Source organism: Corvus cornix, chromosome 7, assembly GCF_000738735.6.
Source record: "Corvus cornix cornix isolate S_Up_H32 chromosome 7, ASM73873v5, whole genome shotgun sequence".
Classification (NCBI taxonomy): domain Eukaryota; kingdom Metazoa; phylum Chordata; class Aves; order Passeriformes; family Corvidae; genus Corvus; species Corvus cornix.
This window is the reverse complement of record NC_046337.1, coordinates 25,645,715-25,669,985: the sequence shown is the minus strand read 5'-3', so window position 1 is coordinate 25,669,985 and position 24,271 is coordinate 25,645,715. Positions and strand designations below refer to the sequence as shown.

The following is a 24,271-nucleotide window of genomic DNA, read 5'->3' as shown; positions in this document are numbered from 1 at the left end:
TTTTAGTTCATTTAGTTTTGCTCCAACCAAAGTCCAAAGTACCTAACACGGCATTGATTATTCAGAAGGCCAAGGACAGTAAGACTTTAAATCTGACAACTTCAGGATCATTCAACACCACTGGTTTTTTTCCAGGAAAGGAATGAGAAAAAGAGGAAAAGACAAAGAAGACTACACCCAAGCTCAAAGGGAAACCCAACACTTTTAAATAAGGTTTGTTGAGCCAGCAGTTTGAGAACTGGGACTTGAAGGCTGTGTATCTATGCATTAGATTTCATATGGAACCAAACCTGTGAATATCAAAATTCATGTTATTTTTACCTGGAGAACTCCACAAGTCTTGCCAGTTTAATTATCCATTTTCCCACAATTAAAATACCTATGCCATATATTCTTGTACATGTAAGCCTACACAGTCCTTTAAAGTTGCCTCAACGTTACAGAAAAGAGGAAGAACACCTTAACAGCTGTTTAACATTTAACTTACTGGCAATCAGGAGCTAGAGCATTTGGAAGCCTACTTTTCAGCTACGTATCATTAAGACAATAGAAACTCACACTTTGTTCAAGTCTGTCCTCATCCTTTCTTCACCACCAAAAACACTTCCAAGGGCCTCTACTAGCACAAAGTCCCTCAAGTTACAACACAGTCCTTAAACACTTTGGAAGTCCTGCTGTCCACCACTTCTTTCAAAGTTACAATTTGCTCCAGAACATAAGAATCCACAATGTACATTCAAAACCAGTGTACTTAACATCTGTGGGGAAAGGAGCACGTACTGAGGCACAATGCACAGCACAAGCTGCTGTCCAGAATAATCCACAGCCATTATCCAAAGGCATCACAAACAAGGGCAACTGATTTCATGTTCAAATGTTATCAAATCTAGGAAACAAAATATTTCAATTCACCTTATATTTTTTTTATCCAAATGTTTCTGCGTTTTTCAAAGACAAATTATCTATTCATGTGTCATCCAAAAAGCTACCTTAGTTCAGCTTATTCAGTCCAAGCTTTAGCTGAAGCAGAGGCTTTTAATTGAAATATATAGCACAAACTCAAAACAATATGTAATTACACTGCAAGTCACTGCAGACATAATATCCTTCTCCAAACACTGAAGTTTATCCAGATAGATAAATGAAGAGATACTGCCTTGCCATAAAATCCAGTCAAAAAAACCCCAAAAGACAACATTATCTAAATTATACAAAGTATGTGATCACACTGTTGAGCTGCTAGGTTTATTTACATTTTGCACTGCTGAAAGCCAATGCATGCAGTAACAAACAACTGAACTAGAAATTGTTTAAAGAGCCCTTAGCAATTAACAACTGGGAAGAACACATCAATAACTAATTAAGAGAAAAGGCAATTCTTGTATAAGTTCAAAGACATGTCTCTTAGATCCACTACAAAAAACTTTGTTACAAATTTGTCAGTACTAGCCAGCTGACAAAACACTAGCTACTAGAAATTTTAAAAAGTACTACATGATTCCAAACTGACAGTTCTTCTTCCTTCTCCTGAAAATGTTTAATTGCTTAAAATGTCAGTGCATTCAACATGATGATTAATATTCTACTGCTTAACTGGCTCTTCAAGCCTTCTTTCACAAAATTTTCTTTTTGGATATAGTACATGTACAAAACCATTTTAAAATACGATGCACCATTGCCTCTGCCAGAAGTACTACATAATCACTAACACTGTCAGCTAATGAGTGAAAGGGGAGAGAATTATGATTCCACTAGCACTCAAATGCCACACACCAGGTTATAAAAGCATGGGAAGAGAATATGGGGGCAGCAATCTGCTAGAGGAAAAAGGAATGGCGGCCCAAGAAATCCATAAACACACAAAGTAACAGCACAAGCCTTGCCAGACTCCATACACTTTGCACAAGAGGATTTGATCACATAATCAGCAGCAGAGCTGATGTAGTTCAAAGACTTACAATGATGGAGCAACGTACTCCCGTGGAATCTGTACTGTGCCTTTAGATGTGCAAGATGACAAAACCTTGCCACACAATTTAGCACTGCTCCTCATTCAGTCCCACACCATTACCAAGCACAGATCCCACTGCGTGCTGGCTGGAGACCCATTCACGGTACCCTGTGCTGCCCACACCCCAGCCGGGGAGGCAGCAAGGGAAGGACAAAATTCCTCCGCAGAGAAGGTGACAATGCAAAGAGAGACAATGTCCCAGGGGGTGGGGCACCCGGCTGGGGCAAGACTCACCCTAACCCAAACACAGTTCCATGGTATGGAAGACCCACAGCCCTGCACACTGTACTTGTGGCTGATCTTTTCCACTCACAGTAAATTTTATTATTACAAACGCTCTCAAATTTATTATTTCAGACATTCTCAAAAACTGTCTGGCACTTGCAATTTATTCCACTCTACACCAAGAGTCTTCCTTAAAGCACAGGTGATAAGGTTTAATAAATCTGTTGTTTGTGAAGTGAAAATAATAAATAAATTTAAAAATATATATATATTTTTAGGAAGTTCCGTATGTGCTCCACTACTTTGCCAAGTTTTAGAGGAGATTGCCAAAATAAAGCAATCTCAGCTTGGATAAGCAGTTGTTTGCCACTCTGACAGAGCCTCTCAGACTTTGTGTTAGACTTTATTAATGAAACAGTCTTGTCTGCAATACACTCATCCAACCAACTGTCCTGTACCTATTTTTCCTGGCAAGACAGCAGCTGGAAACAGGGGAACTAATGGGGAAAAAGCTAACAGGAATAAGGAATATGCTTTGTACATTTGGAAGTTCTCTGGAAAACATAATTTGAAGGGATTTAGCAATAGTAACAGACCAGTCAAAGAGACTACAGCTTCTACAGCTACTAGTTTATACCATAAGTATCATCTAATCTTTTAGCCTTTAGCTTTAGAGAAGAGCAGAATGCAGGTATCTGATGCAATGCATATCATTTATACAATTAGTAAGATAAATACAGTATAACACATGCAGTTCTGAATGTCACACTAAAATGTGTAGCGGTAAGCCTGTATGTAAATGCAATCAGACAGAAAGAAGAAAGGAATGGAAAACGGTTGGAGGCTAGAGTGAAGTGCAACTTCTCCAGTGAGTGACTGAGGTTACCCCATTTAGCTTCTCCAAAAGTTCAGAGCTAATGAAATTAACACGTGTTTTCTCAGAACAAACATTCAGACAATGCTTGCTTATCAACAAGAATCAACACTGAAAAAGCTCACACTGGGCACATCCAAACAGGAAAGTAAAATAACCTATTTTAACAAGTGGCTGTAGCCAGTCCTTTGCCCAGATTTACACACCCTTTTCCAAACCATGAATCAGGAATTGCCTAGTAATTGCATACTTAACAGAATACTGGAGGTAGAGGGGCAGGCAGAAACTGCAAAACGAGCTCTTGGGGTTGTAAGATTATGATGCAGAGATGGAAAAGACTGAAATCACTCAATCTGCAAACCACTGTTCCCAAGTCCAGCTAAACAAGTGCTGCTGCTACTATTTCCATAATGCAGTGGTGGTTTGGGGTTTTTGCTCGAGGCTTTTTGCTGTTGGTTCAGCTTTTTCTCTCACTTTTTGGAGAAAGGAATTTGGGGAGACAGGACACTGAGGAAGCTAACAGTATGCTATCAATACCTATGCTGGTTTCTAGGTATAGACAAACAACCAAAAAGGCTGTCTGATTTTCTTTTTTTTTTTTGGTCCGTTGGTTTTGATGGGGGTTCTTTGGGGGCATTTTGGTACTTTTTTGTTTGTTTATTTAAGAGGGTCAGGAGATGGTTTACTCTCCTTCACCTTAAGTATATGATTTTTTCATCTGTTACCTCAAACATCGTTTTGGTAAATTCTTGAAATTGATTGGCAGCTAACAGCATACTGTTTCATTATACTGTAGCTTTCCTAGATCTGATTCTGTTGGCACTTATGTCAATGACTTTTCAAATCCTGCCTTATCTCTCGTGATAAAAACCTTAGATGCTTCTGCCTAACACAAGAAGAACTAAGAGACAAAGAAAGGATCTGCTCTCATCCCTAAACAGGAAGGATATTCCATTCACTAGCCTCTCTACACAAGGCCAAGTTCTGCATCTTGTTCCTAATCTCCCAGAGAAAATACAGTAAATTGTTAGGTCAGATGGGAAGGGTAACATCCAGTCCTGACAATTAGGGGCAACAAGCAACAGCACAGAGAGACCACAGAGGGCTAAAAGATGCTTTGGTTTTTCTGGGGACATAAGCAGTCTAGGAATTCTCTTTACAAATGTCTGCACTTACAGAACAACGTACTAAAAATAAGCTGTTCCTCAGCTTTAACAGATAGTTCAATTTCCCCTGCATCAGATTCAGTCAATAATGTGTCTTCCATTAACTGGATGAAACTATTTTCCACTACTTGAAACTCTACTGCAAAAAAATTCAACAGGCAACAAAGATAGTGTTTATAATGTGTTCACAGTATAAGTCTGGGTTTGGTGGGGTTTTTTTCTTTCCTAAGAGTAAGGAACATACTGGGGAAAAAAGCCAAGTACTGGAAGTCCCAATAACACCCACTGTTTATAATGCAATCAAATGTTAACACAAGATAAAAATACTTCAAATGCTGTTTGTTATTCTTCTTCAATTCTATCTCATATGACTTGAAGATATTTAAACTATGTTTATATTTTCAGCTATTTTCCACAGAGTGGCTAGTGTTACTAAGTAGACAGCCAACAGCAAAAGGAAAAGTTGGAAGTATTTACTCCTGTGCTTTACACAACTGGGGCAATTACAAAAATTCACTTTTGAAGTAATAAATAAGCCAGAAGAAACCACTTCTCACTTGAATTTCTGACAGATTTACACCACCTAAGTCTTTATCTGTATTAATACAGGGATACAGGTGTACATGTAGGTCTAAATGGTGTGCCACACTTTGCTTGCCCAGAAGCTGGACAAAGTCATCCTCAACTTTCCCCTTCTACTCTGAGGTTACCAGCCAGGTAGGTCTGCTATAATATTTGTGCACATTAACTTTCAGGCTCAGTTCTACTAGCAGAATATGGTTAATTAAAGCAGAAAAGCAGGCAGTCCATGAACACCTGATGGCCAGTGTTTATAACGATCCAGAGCATTCTGAACCTTTTGACATAACTCTCCCAGTGCCTCCTGACAGGAATGTACAAGTTTGGATTTTTCAAACAGCCATTGATCAATTAAGTATTACAGCACAAGAACAGGCTTTTCAGTCTGGCCACAGTCTCTATTTCCTTGTCTTGTACTGCTTTTCAGACCTCCAAACTGTAGAATTATTCATATCCTCATTAGTTTTAATGAAGAAAAGCTGAGGTTCCAACTGCTGCAATTATCAGGATTTCCTCCCCTATATGTGACCAATCATCAAGTTCTCTAAACTTTGAAGCAGCACAGCTAATCAGCATAGCTACAAAACCCTTTCTGCTGCAGCATTATACTTCTCCACATAATTTTTTTTGGTCCAAGGAGGTGAAAACCAAGTCTTCTGCAATATTTTTGGCTTCATGAAATACAGCTTCTTGGTTGCCAAACTACATTTGGATGAAGCAGTATATAGATTTTTTTATAGAAAAGCCCACACACCTATCGTATTCTAAAACCTCCTTTAACAGCCAGACCTTCAGGGCAGGATGAGAGGCAATGCTAGCAGGTACCTTCTTTCAGGGGAGCAGACAGGACTTCCAAGCAAACTGGATGCAACAGCCAGAGCAGGAAGGTACATGAAGTGGTATAGGACAGTTCTTACAACATATTCAATCACAATTTCTAAGTCTAAGTTACTATATAAATTACCCACATATTCCCTGCCTTGCAAGAAGCAAATGGAATTTCCTTGATCAGAGGACGGGGGCAAAAATTAGGCTGTGAAATGGCAACAAAATCTCTGAAACCTGTGGGCTACTACAGAAGAGAAAGCCCAGTTCAACAATGCAGTGCAGTCAGAGGAGTTAAAGATGGTCCTATTCTAGTGCATTATTGCTTAGCAACACAATTTGAAACTGAAGTTCTTCCTATAGTGGTTGCAAGCAAACAGGAGCCTCAACCCCCTATGTACCATGCAGCATGACCACTTCATAAATGCTATCAGCAACACCCTCCCCTACCCAGAACTGCTGCCTCTCATTGCTTCTGGTAAAAACAGAGCCCAAAAAAAGAATTAATTTGGAAAACTGTTCTTGGTAAAAACAATTAAGTTTTATGCTTGTGTCAAACTAGTTTAGATGCAGAACTGCTCCTGTACAGTTCAGGGGGCAAAAGCAGCAGGACTTGGTGGGGGACAAACATCACCTCTTTGAAAGCAAATGCACACTTGGGCTGGCTCAAGGCTGCCACTAAACTACAGCTAAGGCAAAACTAAGCCTATGAAACATTCACTGTCTCTGAGTGTCCCTTCTGGCAGTGAAGGCTTCAGATACTGAAGTAAAAGCCCCTTTTCCAGAGACAAGGCAACCTAACAGGCCATGTAAGCACAGCTGTACACAACTGCTGCCATCTACACTTTCTCATGAGACCAAGACAGCACTCTAAAATGGCTATAGGGAAATGGGAATGTGAATCACTTATGTAAGATGTAAAAAGACCATACGAGTCCTTGGTTGTATCTCAGGCTAGCTTTGTGGGGACTGGATGGAGCAGGGAAGGTTTTTGAAGAAGGGATTCTGAACACAAAAATGTTGTAGCTTTATAGGCTTTCATCTTCATACAAAAACAAAAAAATATAGAGAAAGAGGAAAGAAAATCTCTGCTGAAGTGCCCTTTGTATTTGATTTCTTAGATTAACTACTACTGTCTCCAAATGAATTTACTTTTCCAGGTTGTGCTTATACATGAGACTCAATAAATTCTAGCTATGAAGGTGTTACTTAAATAGCTATTAAATGAATGCTGCTACTATACAGAATAACAAAATAGGAGCTGTCATCCAAAAGGAGATTAAAATTCTCCACTCCTTTATTCAACCGTTACTATAACCAGTTTGCAGGAAGGAGGCACAGAAATAAGAACTACAGTTCTATACAAGGATTACAAATAAAGCCAGTGGGTAGTTTTAGCTTCATACAAGATCTGGTAACTTGAAAACTAAATACACCACACATGGTGATCAAAGCCCCTTACATAATACATTTCATATCTACCTTCAGCAGTTTAGTTCCAATGTCACAAAGGGATAGTGAAGTATCTTAAGACACCTAATTCCTGTTGCTGCATTGTTTGTCCATCTCACTATCATTATTCTATACTGACCCACAGGAACTTCTTGATCATACACATTTTTTTCCTTGAGGCTTTGACTGCTACAAGGAGATATTAGATACAAAGGAAAGTTTTGGAAAAACCTTCCTTAAAGGCTGAACATAAAACGATGTAAGAAACATGCCATCTAAGAAAAACTTTCAGAAGTGTTAATATAAAATGCATTAGCACCATATGAAAGACTCCTCAGATTTTAAATGTGTAAAACATTAAGATCAGGAAAATCTCAGAACTCTGAAATTCAGGTCTTTGATTTCTTATCAGCCAGTAATCTTTGTGTAGTACCAGGAAGGCAAGCAATCATAACTTGAAAGTGCCACTGGGTCAAGCTAAACCTAGCAGCTAAAGCTTAGGACCTCAATCAACAGCAAGCGAGGACATTTCTTCAGCAAAAGAAGAGCATGTCTTCATCTTCTCTAATAGAAGTTCTTCCAAGAAAATGATTAGCAACTTGATTACATTAACTTGATTGCATGATCTACTGTGGTGTATTTTATTATCCTCTTGAGAATTACACCTTGAAGTTAAAAATGCATTGGAAAAGGTGTACTTTAAAAAAAAACCTAATTACTATAATTACTATAGCCTGCTAAATAATTACATAAAAGTACAACTTGAGTTCATCAGAAAGTTAGCTCTTATTTTGTTTGAAAAAGCAAGGAAGACATGAAATTGCTTTGTCAGGAACAGAGTAACAAAAAAACCCCCTATGGACTGAAAACTATCTAGTTTTAACTAGTAAGAAATCATATACCACATGAAGAAATGCAACTTTGAAAAAACAGTGGTATAAAGCCACACACTATTTGCATGCTGTTCTAGGAAACCACATAATGCACACCTGTACTTGGCTAGCTCTGCACTTTTATCTTGCATTTTGACTATTGCTAGTCTTCAGCTCAATTTTCAACTAAAAGCAACAGAAAAAGCATCCACAAATGAAGCCTTCAACCAAGGTAAAAATACATCAACTTCATATTTAGAACTACTCTTTGCCATATATTGCTTGCAATTGACGTTCCACATCATTTTGCTAATATAAATGTACTTCAAACATATGGGAAGTAAAGGTTATATTTTATTCAACTACAGTTATCAAGCATTTCTTTATCAAATGTTTTTATCCTAAGGTTTCTTCTGGCACAGGAAGCCAGGAGGAGCCTTGAACTGAACAAAGTAAAGGTAACCTAGGATACCCTAAATTTTTGCCTCCAGTTCCAGCAGTCCCTCCTCAAGAGGGAATAGTACAAGACAACCTCTTGGAAGTCTGCATTTCTGCAGCTGCTCTCTGGCCACAGGAGAAACTGTGTCACTGCTTTCCACTGTTACTTTACTACCTAAGGTAACAGCAGAAAGCAGTGACAGAGTTGCACTCACAGTGCCTGGTCTTCCTCCACAAACCCAGACAGGTCTGTCCTCCCCTGTGAACTCAGTCCACCACCTACTGCACCAGCTGTTCTGGAGACGCACTGCTTCCTTCTCCACTGCAGCCCCTGTCCTCAGCAAAGGCAATGGTAAGCACACTCTAAAATAATTTTTAACATGTCCTTTGCTCTTCACACCACTTCTTTCACACTTGTCCAAAATGTTTCCAACAACAGATAAATTGTTGGATGATTCTTCAGATTCAAGCATCCTGTGTTGCTTCTCAAACCTGAGTGATTTGCAAAATCTCTTATTCTCAGATAATGCGGCAAAATCCTGAAAGCTGGAAACCCTTCAAACCTGAGGAAAATACTGTTGACTTTCCTTCTTTCAAATAGCCACTTTCAGTTATATGAACAGACAGTTCTACCTCTAGAAAATAAGTCTGAGCATGAGCTAAACCGCGACGGAAAAAAATTAGACACTCAAAGATGTATGTACAGGGAAAAGCATCATCCACTACTGAACAGCAGAAGTGAATGTAAAGAAGCATTTGGCATCCCTTTGTAGATAGTTTTGCTACACAAACCTGAAGTTAGAATAGCCTTTATACACTTCAGAACACATGCTGCCCAAAAACGTTAGCATGTTTCCAAAATGCTTTTCTTATTTCTGCTTCTCAAGCCTTTGACTTTTGGATTAGCTGGCACCCCTCATAACAGGGAAGGAATCTTCAAAAACAAGGATGCCGTTAAATGTCTGAAAAGTGTCTGGAGTTAAAAAGCAAGGACTGGACTATCACCACTACAACAATGAGAAAACGGCTCTTAACAGCTTCATCAGAATTTGAAGGAAAAAAAAAAGGCATCAAACCCCTAAAGAACTGCTCCGTGTGAAGCTATTATTGAATGAAATCAGTAAAAGGGCTTGTAGAAGATGGCAGCACAGCAAACATATTCTCATTATAGAAAGTTCAGAATATTTTAACTTTACATCACTTTTTTCAACTAGACTGCTTATTCCTGGATATCATTTCTTACAACATTTTCCTGACTGCACATTTTTATTTAAGGATTTTTTTGGTAACTTCTTTTTTTTTGCTAATTAGCTGAACTTTAACTACATAGAGGCAGCATTATATCTTGACCCTTAAATGTGTAATTGTGAATAATTTTTTTTTACTGAAGTTCTTGAACTATTGTTCCATCTGTCTTTGAAGAAAGAGAACAAAACTAAAATCCCTCATGACTTGAGCCTTCAAATTACTCTAACTCAATTTTGCTATTAACACCATTGTCAGAGAATAAAAGAATAAACAGGAAAGCATTAATACTGAACAGAATTACAGAATCACTTACGTTGGAAAAGACCCTTAAGATAACAGAATCCAAACATTAACCCAGCACTGCCAAGTCCACCACTAAACCACGTCTGTAAGTGCCACATCTACACACCTTTTAAATAACTTCAGGGACAGTGGCCCAACCTCTCCTCTGGGCAGCCTGTTCCAATGCCTGACAACCCTTCTGGTCAAGAATATTTTTCTAATATCCAATCTCAATCTTCCCCGGTGCAACTTGAGGCTATTTCTGCTTGTCCTATCACTTGTTACCCAGGAAAAGACACTGACCCTCCTTACTACAACCTCCTTTCACGAAGATGTGGAGAGAGAAAAGGTCTCCTCTGAGCCTCCCTTTCCCCAGGTTGAACATCCTCCATAAAACTTGTAAGCAGGTTATGAACACAGTTAGCGTTCTGGTGCTTTGCAGAAGATACTTTTGAACTCTCAAAAAGATGAAGGTGTATTCTTTTATTTCTACACCTTTTCAGAAGATATTTACTGTACAACAGCTATATCAAAGGTCCATATGTCTCCATCCCTACAGCCCTTCACACACATCAGCCTCTCCACCCCCCAAAGGAGGAACTAACTCACTCTTCCTTGGCACTTTCAATAGAAGTCTGCTATTCTTCAGCCACAAAGCTGCCTCCTGAGCTCAAGTACGGAGCCAGTGCCCTTCCCTGCCTTTTGAAGTTAAACCAGGGCAGACTTTCTGTTAAGACTCCACATTGCATACATCAAAAAGTTGGCACATGTGTTCTGTGGCCAGATTCTATGCATTTTTAATGGCAATTTACAAGGTACTTTCCTCAAACATGTCAACTACACCTTAAATAAAATAAGGGTTGATGTCTCAAACCTGCACACAAGAATTGAGTCAGTTTTGTTTTAGTACTTGTAGGAAGTATTTGCTTTCACAATAGCAGTGGTATTAGGCATCTCACTAGTACACCATCCCCATTACAACTGGAAAAAGCCAAAACACAAATCCCAAATTGTTTGCAACTGCTGAAATATGAGTGAGATCTCTACCAGTATTTCAAAACTTTAACAAGCTTTAACATTCTGGAGGGAAGAGTCACGGGATTTAGAAGAACAAAACTTAGTACGGGAGTTGTGTACTGATCTAAAGTAAGGAAAGCTTACTATACTGAAGCAGTGTCCCAAAACTGTACACAGACTAACATCAATTCACTAGGCCAGAACACAGTCACATCTGAAAAGGAATGAAATACCGATACAAAACTTCTCCTTCACCACTCGAAAACAAGGTATATCACAGCAGGTGTTTAATTCCTTGTACTGAAAGACTCTTTGGAGCCCCAACTGTAAAACAGAACAGAAATCCCTTCCTCAATTCATAGGCAATCTAAATAGGACACATGATGTAATCGTATCGTAAATAGTTTGGGTTGCAAAGGACCTTTTAAGGTGATCTAGATCAGGCCTGCTGCCACAGGTTGCTACATCAGGTTGCCCAGAAACCCATTCAACTTGACCTTGAATGTTTCCAGCGATGGGGCATTTCCTACCTCTCTGAGCACCCTGCTTTAGTGTTTCACCACCCTCACTGTAAAAACTTTCTTCATTCTCATCGAGTCTAAATTGGCCTTCTTTCAATTTAAAACCATCACCTCTTGTTCTATTGTAACAAGCCCTGCTTGTCCCCATCTTTCTTATACGCCTCCTTTAATGTACTGAAAGGTTGCAATGAATCTCCCCAAAGCCTTCCTTTCTCCAGGCTGAACAACCCCAATTCTCTCAGCTTCCAAAACATACTGTAATTAAACCACTATGTGGAAGTATTTAAGAGCTCAGCTTACTTTATACAGCGAGACAACCCACCAAATTATCTTACCACAGCAAGGCTACAGCATTTTACAATGCATATTACTCCCTTGGTAAACATGAACATGTGTGTGCTTAAAGGCACTTAAGCATCAACACATGTGTACAGAATTCCAAGTATTTGTTCCATCAATGAAAATCACTAAGAAGGAATAACTCTTCCACCAGGTTATGCTTACACAAAGAGATATTAAGCTTCTTTTCATCAGGATATTTGAATGTTCATTCAGTTCACTGTGGCCAGATGCACTTAGAATGACCTCCCTCCCTCCATCCCTCTCATTGCGCAAGGAACAGAAACCAGACAGCTTCACTTGTCAGATCACCAATTAGCTGCAGTACTTAGTGCCCAGATGACAAAACACATTTTCAGGTCAAGAGAAAGTGTTATGGCTGTACAGCTGTATACTCCCCAAAAACTAAGTGACCCAGGTCCCAAACCTTTTGCCTTGCTCTATGTTTTGAATACTCTGAAAAGCCAAAATACAAATCAGATAAAGAGATCAAAAGAAAACCAAACTAGAAAAGCACAAGTTTCAAATTTACATGTCTCTTACATAAAGAGGATTTTAACTCCAAAAATCTCCCATTTAGGTTTTAAATAGAAAATCTTATTCCAAAACTATCAGAAATTTTATTAGTGTCACAGATCTACTGTCACAGTTATTTAACTTTTTATTAATCTGAAAAAAGTAATGGAATACTTATCACAAATGGAAAAAAATCTGGTGGTTACAGATGTTCAGAGAAAGAGTTCACAGTTCAGAATATTCAAACACAAACACTACACTGGAAAAAACTAAAACTGTGGAGTCCATCTGGTAAGAACCTTCATGCCCCCACTACTGTTAAAGTAGGTAGAGCTGAAATAAGTAACCCTTGCAAGATGTTCCAATTTTAAGAAAAATTACATTATACATCACTAAATATGTAAAAGCTTGTAATTTTTTCTAGGATAAACAGGAGGTAAATTTATGCATACAGGCACCGTGTTACAGCTCTAAATCTATAAAACTGAATTTTCTTTAATAACCTACACAACATTTGACCAGGTGTCTTAAAGCTCTGAACTTATCTTGAAGCATATTTCTAGACCTGAAGTTTATTACAAAAATGTTTCCAGTAACCAGAAGCACATGATAGTGTAATTGCACACCCCAGAATGTAATACCACACTTAAAAAATGGTTATTTTAATGATTACACTAATGAGTTCTGAACTTCCAACCCATGTGCATACAGTTTCATAATTACACAGCTTGAAATCCTCATCAGCAAATCCAAATGCTCCTGAAATCCAAATCATTTTATAATCTTGAATAATGCATGGCACCTCTGCAGCAAGAAATTAAAACAAATTTCATAAAAATGCAAAGCTTCATAATCTGTATTCTAAAAGACGCTGCATTACTGAAATAAAGTGTTGCTTAGTAAGTACTAACGATGGTGATTTTTTGCTGCCCCCTCCCCCTGATACTCGCAGTTCAGACCCTATGTCAAAAATAAACACACCAACTCCTACCAAAATATCCATATATATATATATATGGTGGCTCACAGCATACCCTACTACACAAGAGTGAAATCAGACATCTGTTTCCTAAACAAGCACGGGCTCAAAACGGCATGAAACTTTTTCTTCCTGAAAAGTGCAAAAAGATTTTCTTAAAAATAGGCTGCAGCTTGACTGGTTTGCATATTATTTTGTCAACAGCAAAAACAAAACTCCATCTTAGTTCATTGAAGGGCCAGCAAATCAAGGTCTATAGTTTCTTTGTAAGAATGACCCCATCCCCCATGCCTTTTCTTGTTTGTTTGATTTTGAACTACTGGTAAACCCTAGATAAACTCTGTGGAAATTCTTAGCAAGTGCCAGTGCTGTCCTTTTGAACAAGTCAAAAAGCCTGGTCAAGATGACAAGAAAAGCCATTAATTACAGTCAATGCAAAATCACAGAATGGTTTTGGTTGGAAGGGAGCATATAATCACACAGTTCCATCCCCTGCCATGGACAGGGACTCCAGACCAGGATATGCTCAGAGCCCCATCCAGCCTAGTCTTGAACACTTCCAGGGATGAGGCACCCACAACTTCTCTGGGCAATCTGTGCCAGTGTGTCACCATCTTCACATTGAAGAATCTGTTCCTGATATCCTGCCATCTCCTCTTTTAGTTTAGAAATCTTCCTCCTTGTCCTGTCACTATCTGCCCATGTAAAAAGTTGCTCTCCCTCATTTTTATAAGACCTTTTAGGCACTGGAAGCCTGCAATGAGGTCTCCCTGGAGCATTCTCTTCTCCAGGCTGAACAATCCCAACCCTCTCTCCCTGTGTTCATAGAAGAGGTGCTCCTTCCCTCAAATCAACTTTGTGGCCCTCCTCTGGACCCTCTCCAACAGGTCTATATCTTTCTTGTGGTGAGGAATCCTGACCTGAACTCAGTATTCCAGGCTGGGTCTCCTGAGAGCAGAGAGGGAGTAACACCTCCCTCAGCTTGCTGGCAATGCTTCCTTTGATGCAGCCCAAAAGGATAGATACCCTGTTTTGTTCTTGGATTTTCTTGTGTCTCATTTCCATACCCTAAGGTGCTAACAAGGATAAAGGTAGTATTTAAAATATGCCCTTTCTAATACTTCCCCTCCTTGTAGACATATGATGTCTAGGTAACCATCAGATACCTGAAGAGCTTCTACTGGGATTCCCTTGACAGAACAAAAATGGCATGGAGCTTTTATTCACAATTCTGTTTTGTCTTTATAACTTCATCACTCAGAACTAGATATGAATATTTAAGTAAACAAATACTGCCAGCAATAACTATTTCATATCCTAATAACTCTGATTATTGGAAATAACAGCTGAAACTTATTACACAGTATTTACACAAGGAAGAAATAGAGTACTCTAAATTTAACAAAGATGTTAATACTGTATTATGCTTTTGGAGGCTGTAAATGTGGTATTCAGAACAGAAGTAGTTAAATCCATTTTATCTTCTACAATTTAGGGTTTGAAAGAAGAATGCATTATTAGTTATCCTTTTGCTAATAAAATTTAAAGATTTCTGGGCGTCTGTAGAATTTCATTACCGAAACCACAAAATATGAATACAAAACCAGAGGCAGCAAAGAAGAGTCACAAACAGCTACACATATTCTGGCAGAGATACTAACCACAACCTTAAAATTATAATAAGGGGGGAAAAAAAAAAAAACAAAACCCAAACCAAAAAACACATTAAAACCAAATCAAAGAACAGCACCCCTTCCACACAAGTTTTGCCAAATTTCTGCAACTTCATTTTCCTCATCTTAATCATATCAGGCTTTTTAATCTACTAATCCCTTGGTTTACCTCATTAGCAGCAAGGAACTAAACATCAAAACTGGCTGCCTCTGGACACCAGTTTTTTCAAAAAGGCATTCAAATTTACGCAAGTGTAACCAAGACTCTGCCAGAAGCACTAAGTGTCAGAAGTCTGAAGCGTATATTTGCTGCAGCCAATACAGCTGCAACAGCAAAAGCACACACATTAGAACAATAACTGGGCCATTGTATTAACCAACTAAATGTCATAAAACATTGTGTCAAAGCCCTAGTCCAGAGCAATACTAACAGCCTTACAAGGAAGAAAAGCTGTAATTTTTTCTTCTTTGATACGTGCCTTTTTGATGCATTTTATGAAAGACACAGAGCATCCAAGTTATAATACAGCATTTTGAACTATCCTGTGTCCATTGCACACTTCAGTGTTACCCCCAAATTACGTGAAACTAACATCATTCAACTGCTTTGCATACTTTCAATGTTACCTCCACATCATATGAAATTAACACAATTAAACTGCTTTCTCTGCTACCAGACACCTTTCTCACATTCTTACAAAAAGACGAATTTTTTTTAAACTTCTCCAGGGGAAAATTGCCCAATATGCAATAATTTGTAGAGGAGTCCACATAACAAAAACACTGCAGCATACACTTAAATAGGTAAAAATTCTCAGCTGTAATGAAGTCTCACATCTCTTCCTGTTTTTCCCAAACAAGTATAATATACTATTGTATAACAAACTGAAGAATGAAAAACCCTCTATTCTACATTCCAGTTATCAGAAAGTTACAAAACCCTAGAGAGCTCAATTACACAGAAGTCTAGAGTTTGAACACCATTTCTCTAACTTAAGTATTCATTACTTGCATGGATTATATATTTGAGAATCAAGCCACACAACAAAAAAGCTGTAAAGCATGACATTTACAGGCTCTACTGATACACTGGGAGGTAACTTAAACCAGCATCAAGGCCTCTGCCACTACATGCAGGGGAAGCTTTTAAAGCAGCAATGCTGTAACTCCACATGAGGAGAAACTGCCTCAGAATTCCCCAGCCCTTTATTTAAACTACTGAGACATTTCTATCCACTAACCCCCTTCTCATTCTCACTTCATTTTGCCATTTTTCATCTTGGTGTAGAAATTTTCCTTATCACCTCATAGTCTTCAGTCAGAGCTTCCATACTTACCTAAGGGTTACTTTGGCTCTGATTTACTTCTCTATTTCATGAGGAATTTGATGGTTGAATAGAATAGAAACAGATCAAAGGTGGAATTAGCTCATTATAACGTAATTTAAATGCACATTGCACATTAGAGTGTGCTATCACTTTCACAGTCGAAATGACAACCCTGAAGGTCTACAGAGTCAAACCCAGGTCAGAAAATAACTGCTCTATAGGTGCTAAACCCAGCCAGCCATCACTCCCAGTGACTAAACCTGCCTGCAAACAACAGAAAAGTTCCAAATCCACTGACAGAAAACATGCCTGTCAGCATGTCTTTCTACCTGGAAAAGCATTTCTTTTGTATAATTACATCAGTCTTGAAGTTCACATCTGCTTCATCTTTATTGCTTTGCTGAAAAAACTTCTCCAACCCAGCCTCACACTTGCAAAACCATCACTGAAACTAAAGCTACCTGCAAAGGCTTCTGACTGAAGCAGGGCTTCAAAGAGTTACTCAGCATCCGTGACAAAAGCTTCAGCCAGATCTTGATCTTCTTACCAGAAGCATGCATGGGCCCAATATCCATTTTGAACAGCCAGCAGCTAATTTCCCTAGCATTTGGAGACCATCCAGGAGACATGTTTTCTCAATATTGCATTTCTGCTGGCAGTGAACTGAGAAGAAAGAATTCATTGATTTTCCTATTTAATATTTCATTAAATGCTTAGCTAAAATATGTATCTGAACTACACTTAATTCATACCATTTACTTGATATCATCATTAGAAACACTTAAATGACAGTTGCAGTCACTACAAATCTTGAAACAGTGTCACTATTTCAGCATTTCATTGACGTTGCTTTGTGTCCCCTCAAAAGCTTCTGCTGCTGTTAAAAAACCCTACTCATCTATATTTAACAAAGGAGATACCCAAGTAAAAACTAATTTCTAAGATCATATTGGTATCCTGCTATCTCAGTGTCAGTACAATGCCCATCACAATGACTTACTTTTTTTATTCCTTCCACTCCAAAAAAAACCACCACCCCACACCACAAAACACCCCCCACCGTTAGCAGCCGAGCTGCCAACAAACAAGTCTCTGGAGAGGTTAAACCCACATCACCTCCTAGGACGACATGCCTAATCTTTTGCCAGCAGCGCTGATCAGACAATGTATCTTTACAAAAGTGTTCAGCAGCTTTGTTGGCTCAAATGTAGCTACTGCAACACTGCCCTTGCAAACACAGTCTTACAAAACAACACCAGAGATATCCACAAAAGTACCAAGCAACAAGAAAAAGACACAAAAGCAAACAAACAGATAAACCACAAAACAAAATCAAAACAACTCAAAGAAAAACCCAGCACCCTGACAGCAGACCACCACCTCCTACTTCAGAAGGGCTCTGCTCGAAAAGCACACCTGTAAACATGTTTTGCTTGTATTTAATCCTGTCAAAATATGAACACACATACACATATAAAGCTTGATAGAAAGCATATTTTTCCTGTAGATGTCCACATTTATTCAGAAAGAATAACTGTTCTAATCTAGGAAGCTTGTTGTCCTATAAGCTAAGCAAGTTTTAACTTAACACAGGCCTTCATTACATCCTCTTAGCCTCCCCAGATGTTTGTATTTGAAAACATGAGTCCATGTGAAAATCAGAGGGAAGTCTAGATGGGTATATTAAGTCTATGCATTTAAGACATGAGCCAAGCACAGGGCTCCATGTACACAATGGTATGAAGGGAAACATTTTGTACTCCATCTTTTTCACAGCAAAGAAATTTTCTCAGAACATTTTCTTGCTCAAGAAGTCATTTCAAGTGGGAGATCTGTTAAGAGCAGTATACAAAGAGGAGTCCATTTATAATTTCAACATTAAAATAGACAATTTAAATAGCACGTTCTTATTCAATTGAGAAATTTTGGGGATTTTAATTACTTCATCATTCAGGTTATCAGGACATGAAGCAATTCCTGGATAACTCACTGAAAACAAGCTATTTTAAAGCTATTCTACAAAACCATGTCAACTAGCTTTGACATCCAATTCAGGCCACAATTTTTGCTGAGGCAACAGCAGCAAGAGGGACTCTCAGCCAGCAGAATTTCTAAAGCATTTTCACATGACACATTACCAAGCACATGTAATACTAATTTAGATCTGTTTCACAGGCAATTAAAAAAATGCCACTCTGTCCAGCATGCATAACTGTGCAGTTGACAGCTCTTAATATCATCCACTGTACTGCCTATTTGCTGAACTTTGATTAATTTGGAGTTCAAGAGGAAGTAATGAAGTTAACGTAAGCAGAGCTCAAAATCACTGCCACTCCCAATGATGGGGATTATGCATCCCACTGCCATTACTTCGGGGTTGGAAACTCACTGTTTATTCCATTTTTCAGTTCTTGCTCATTTGTTCACTAACCCACCACAGCACTTGCTACTTACATCACGAGTAGTTGCGCCTCCTTAATAGTCTATTGTTAAGGACTGTCAAAAGCTTTTGAAATTCCAAATAAATTATATCTGATAGCACTCAGTGTTTTGTTGTCACAGTGAAAGAATTCAATAGATTAGCAAAGACATTTTCCTCTGAAGAAACTGTGCTAATTTACTGCTATCAAAGTACAATCTAGAGCAGATTATCTCTTAAAAAAGCATCAGCATTTCCTCTGCCACTGAAGAAGAGCTTGATGGTCAGCAATGCCAAACACACCTTTGGTTAAAGGCAGTGAGGTTAAGTGCAAGGCTTATTTTTATAGCGACTGCCTGATTTAATGTGAAACTACATCACTGGCTTGTATGCACAGGAAAGGACAACAAGGACAAGGGAGCAACAAAGCTGTGGCCTATTCATTTACCACACATACAGATAATCATAGCCAAAGACAAGCAGAGCACAGATTAATGTACCAAAAATTCCTTCATCATTCAGGGACTTTAAACACCAAATAAGATAGCAGGTCAACTTGACCTGAATATCTCCTCCCCTTTTTTGCAAAGTTTAAAGATCCCCTAGTATTGATTCTCAGTGTGAAATAACACTGGTGAAGGCTCAAAGACTAACAGGCCACAGTAAAGCTATCAAAACTATTTGTAAGCCTTTTATGGGGCTGGCTCCTTGATATCAGATCATACCAAGCTTTGTAAGTAGGTAATATGGACATCTCTTTACACATGCTATGGCCCAATTCCACTCTCAAATGAAAGAATCCTTCAGCCTCTCAGACCAGCAGATCACTTACATCATTCTCCCTTACTTTAATAAAAAAAAATTCTGATTTTTCACTGCAGCTGCTGCTGTTCAGCAAGTCTCTTACCCTGTTTCACCAAGACACTCTGAAGAAGACAAGATTATAGTGATACATCACATGTAATTGAGACATAAGAGGAAGAGAAATTGAGGAGCTGATGTATTTCTAAACCACCCCAGACCACTTCAAAGAGTCAGATTTCAGTTTCCCGGCAAGTTTTCCCCAAGGCAGCCTCAGAGCCTCACCTAGAACTGTTATAACTGAGGAAGTTTAGACCTACAGCTGTGACCTAGAAGCCAGACCTAGAAGCTTCATCAGCTACACATACTCAGCCAGTGACAGCCACCAATGAGGTACAGGAAAGGCTCCAGTCACAAGTTAAAAACTACATGGCATATCAAATATTCTGCACATTGATGCTCATATTTGCACAAGTGTTCCTCTATCAGTACTTTAAATAGAGAAAATCCTGGGTGAATGTGCTCATTTCCATTAACTGATGACATCAGTAACACATTTCTCTTTGACATAATATCTCATTTAATGACATCTTATGCTTATGGTCTTATCCCTTATACACAGCTGCTCAATTTCAGAACTCAGTCTTTTTGTCTCCAAACACTCCTGGGGAATAAAAAAAAGTCTTAAGGTGTTTTAAGTATACTTTCAGTAAATATGGACAAGCAAGAAACACAAATATGATAAAAAGAATATATAAAAAATTGAGCGCCATTGTTTTTAAGAATTCCCACACAAACCACCCTAAAATGATGCTGAAGTACACCCTAAACAATTTTCTAAGGTATGGAGAAGCAGCGTCCCATTAATCATAAGCAAAATGTTCTGCTTTGTATTAAGTCATTGAAGAATCAACACAGCATACAAAACTAGCAATTCTGTTTGCAATATACTGAATTACTTTTTAAGTCATCAAGCATATGGCACTTTAAATAGGCAAAGCAATTTGTCTAAAAGCACAAGCACATCCCATATTTGGATCTTCAGCTTCAAGCCATTAAATATTTTTTCCCCTGATTTTACGAAGAAAAAAAGAAAGATAAAATCCGCAAAGTTTTATAAATAACACCCCTCCGCCCCAAGCTGAAATAAGTCACCAGTAAGTTTCCCAAAACTAAATTTTTCTGACAATTAAAAATAAAATCAAACGGGGTTTCTCTGCAGCTACTACTTCTCTACCCAGAAAGGAAATCTGTCTTATTTGAATTGAAATTTAGAGACTCACAGCTTTTAAAATGAGTAAGTGGCCTGCTTAGATTTCCAGTAGCAAATCATAGGAACTCCTCCAAAAATTTAACAGTTCAAGTAGCTGTTCTTGTCATCACAGGATTTGTGGATTTCATCACACTCAACCATGACATTTGAATGATTCTCAAAAACTTAATTCCATGCAAAGGAAGGTATCATAAAAGATATTTTAAGTGGCATAAAAAAAGAATAAAAGTCCTGTAAAACTCATATTCACCATGCTATTTGAATACAGAAATAAAAAGAAACACAGAACTGCTTAAAAACGTTAAGTCCTAAGTGAACTGCTAGGCTTCTCTTCTTACTGCTTTGGTCATGCTTCCCACACCCCTCTTCTAGTCCAGAAGGGGAGAGTTACAGCACCTACAGGCAGATGTGCTTAAGAATATTTAACACCCATTTCACCTGCCAGATACCCAAGAAATGAGAAAGCATTCGTTATCTGAAAAGACATAATATTTTCATACAAGCTTTACCTTATCTTTGTCTTCCACAACATCTGCCAGCACATCATCTGGGTCCAGGATTCCTCCATCTGTATACTCCAGGTGGTGAATATTTACCCAGGAAGCTGGATCCTGTAAGATAGATACAAGACTTCTTAATCTACCCTTGTGTGATTTTAATGCTGTCAGACAAAGCAGCTTTGTGTTCCACTTGGTTTTCCACCTACTTCCCTCTACAGTCACAAGGTAGAAGATCGGAGTCACTACCCAAAACTGAAACTGAGAGCAAATGAAAACTACAGATGAAAAACAAGACACTACCTATAGAACACTACACAAAACATCTTTAAAACATACATTTTTATTTCCTCATTGATCTTTATTTAATTTGAATAGTGAACTTAAAATAATTTTTAAAAATCTCTTTGTTTTACAATACTTTATAACTGGAATATTTTGGTTATTATCAGCACAAACACTTAAATAAATATATGGATGGACATGCACCACTCCTGACAGGTTGTGGGGAGGTATATCCATATATTTTTAGATATATAAAACACATCGATCATTTCTTTCTCTGAGGAGGTAGATTAGATTATTGTGGCAAAAAAAAAACCCCAAATAAATAAATAAATCCCAGTTTGCTTTCACAAATAAATGCTCTCAAATTCCAGTGCAACTCTGTGTACCATATTAACAGGGATCATATTAATTCTCCAAAACTAATGCTTTCTTTATATATGATTAACTCCTTCACTTTAATAACCAGGAGTTTAGCCATCATTCCACTGACCCTGAAGCCAAAAGGCTCAGAGTATACTGCTCAACAGCAAATTCTCCCTGACGGGAAATACAAAAATCAGAGAGCAGACACAGTCTGTAACCACTGCCTGCACTGCCAGCTACCTGTGTATGCAGCTTCCAAGGGGGACAGGCCAAGTGGTATTAATATCTGAACTGCCTTAAGTTCTTGTAGTTTAATGAGCACATGGCAGCTCACATGAGTCACACTGACATGTTTGAGTACTCCACAGTATCAGCACTGATGAACAGTGTATCTGCTACAGCACAATGAAGAAAGACATGCCTAGTTAGGATTATAAATCATATTTGAGTCCTCCCCCAAATATTATGGAGAATGGCCAGAATATGCTAAAACTGAGGGCCAGGAAAGGGGCATGCACACACATAGCTTTGAGAAATGTTTCAGAAATGGACAAAAAAAGATGACCACTGATGACCTGCAACTGAGAATTAAGTGTAACTAGACAGAGTACGGCTGCATGACAACCACACGAGCATCTAAAAGTATGTTTATTTGTAATGTGTCTATTTCATCTGTAATTTACCTCTTACTACAGTTATTTCATTTTCTGGTGAAGCCACCCATTTGTGAAATAGCAAATGTTTGCTCATTCTAGGTATCACATGTTCAAAATTACAAAATTTAAGAATATCAATTAATACGTTTTTTTCTCTGCAAAGTAATGAAGCGCAGACAACTATTACAGCTCGAAGTTCTATCTTTAAGCCCAGGGCTTAGATATTTTTACCATAACCATAACATTCTAAGAAGAAAAGGCAGAAAAGAAACATACCTTTATGCAATAAATAAGCAGGTTAATCTAGATCATACAATTTACCTAATGCAGCTACCTTGAGAAAGAGTGTTGCTTGGCCCTACCAATAAACTTACAAAATATGATACTCTACAACCAGAATGCATCAGTAGCTACAGATGTTCCTCCTGAACCTTTTAACCAATGCAGCCACAAAGCTTTTAATAGTTAGCAACACTAAAACAGTGTAATTGAAAATCACTTCTCTTAATTGGGCAAACTTCTGCAGCTAACCTATTTGGCTGAAGATATATTAAAACCTGTTGTATGTATTATGCTGTTAAAGTGTTAAGAATAAAGCTGAAGTTAAAAAATACACAGCTGATTAGAATATTTTGCTTTCGGTGTTCACTTCTATTAGTGATTCAGTAGCTGCACCAACACAGATGTGTCATTGAAACTGAAACAAAGAAAAAACAAATGTAAAACCCTATTTTACCAATAGAATGCTGCAAGTTGGCAGGACACAAGCTCAAGACACACAGCCACCCTAAACTACATTAAACTTAACCTAACCTTCTTTTACTTTGGGGCACAGCAAATACAGTAATTTAATTATTTTTGTTACTGGCAATATCAAGAGAACATCTCTAAGAGTCTCAAAGACCAGAAGATGCCATTTCTTACCAATCTTTTGGAACAAGTATAGCCAATATAAGATTCTTGAAAAGAAAAGAATGACAATCCACACTGAAATACAAGAACTAAACTAGAACAGGAATCACAGTTTCTTTTGAAGAAAAATATTTCTTAATGGTTTAGACACATACAGTGGCTCAGGTACACACAGTATGAACACATTATAACCTTCTGATCTCAAGGACTCCCCAGTTACAATAACCACCCCAGACTACAGCAAGACTTGCTGCCTCAGAAATACAAATGTGAAACTGGCTTCTATTAACTTACATGAACTTCATCCTTGAAAGTTAAAAACCCATACTGGGGGCAGGGAGCTTTTTATAAACTTGTTTGATGAAGCAAATAGTAACTACTGCTAAATAGCCTAGGTGGAAGAGATTCCCTCCACACAGTCACAAAGTAACAATGGTTCATCTGGCCAGCAAATCCACTCACCCATTCAACAGAGATTTCAAAGTCAGAAAATTTTCTGTTCTTTGGATGAACTTCAAACACTGCCATGCATTGGATAGAAAAAGTGTCTATAAAAAAAAAAAAAACAACCAACCAAAAAACCAACAAAACCCAACCAACCAAAAAAACCCCCTAAAATCTATATATCAGTCTCTTCTGTGTTTCTTTACTCGCACCAAGAGTTCAGACAGCTTCACTAAATAAAACATTGGTATTTTAGAAAACTCACCATTTTAA

The 24,271-nt window shown here is 38.1% G+C and overlaps 1 protein-coding gene across 4 annotated transcripts in view; it reads right to left on the bottom strand.

The window, feature by feature from the left end:
- The window catches only part of PARD3B (par-3 family cell polarity regulator beta), a 402,302-nt gene that overhangs the window by 355,208 nt on the left and 22,823 nt on the right, over positions 1-24,271 (bottom strand). For all 4 annotated transcript variants that reach the window (XM_039554939.1, XM_039554936.1, XM_039554938.1 and 1 more), the window contains exon 2: positions 21,348-21,449. In XM_039554939.1, coding sequence (XP_039410873.1) covers positions 21,348-21,449 — 102 coding nt within the window. The remainder of the gene's footprint in view (positions 1-21,347; positions 21,450-24,271) is intronic.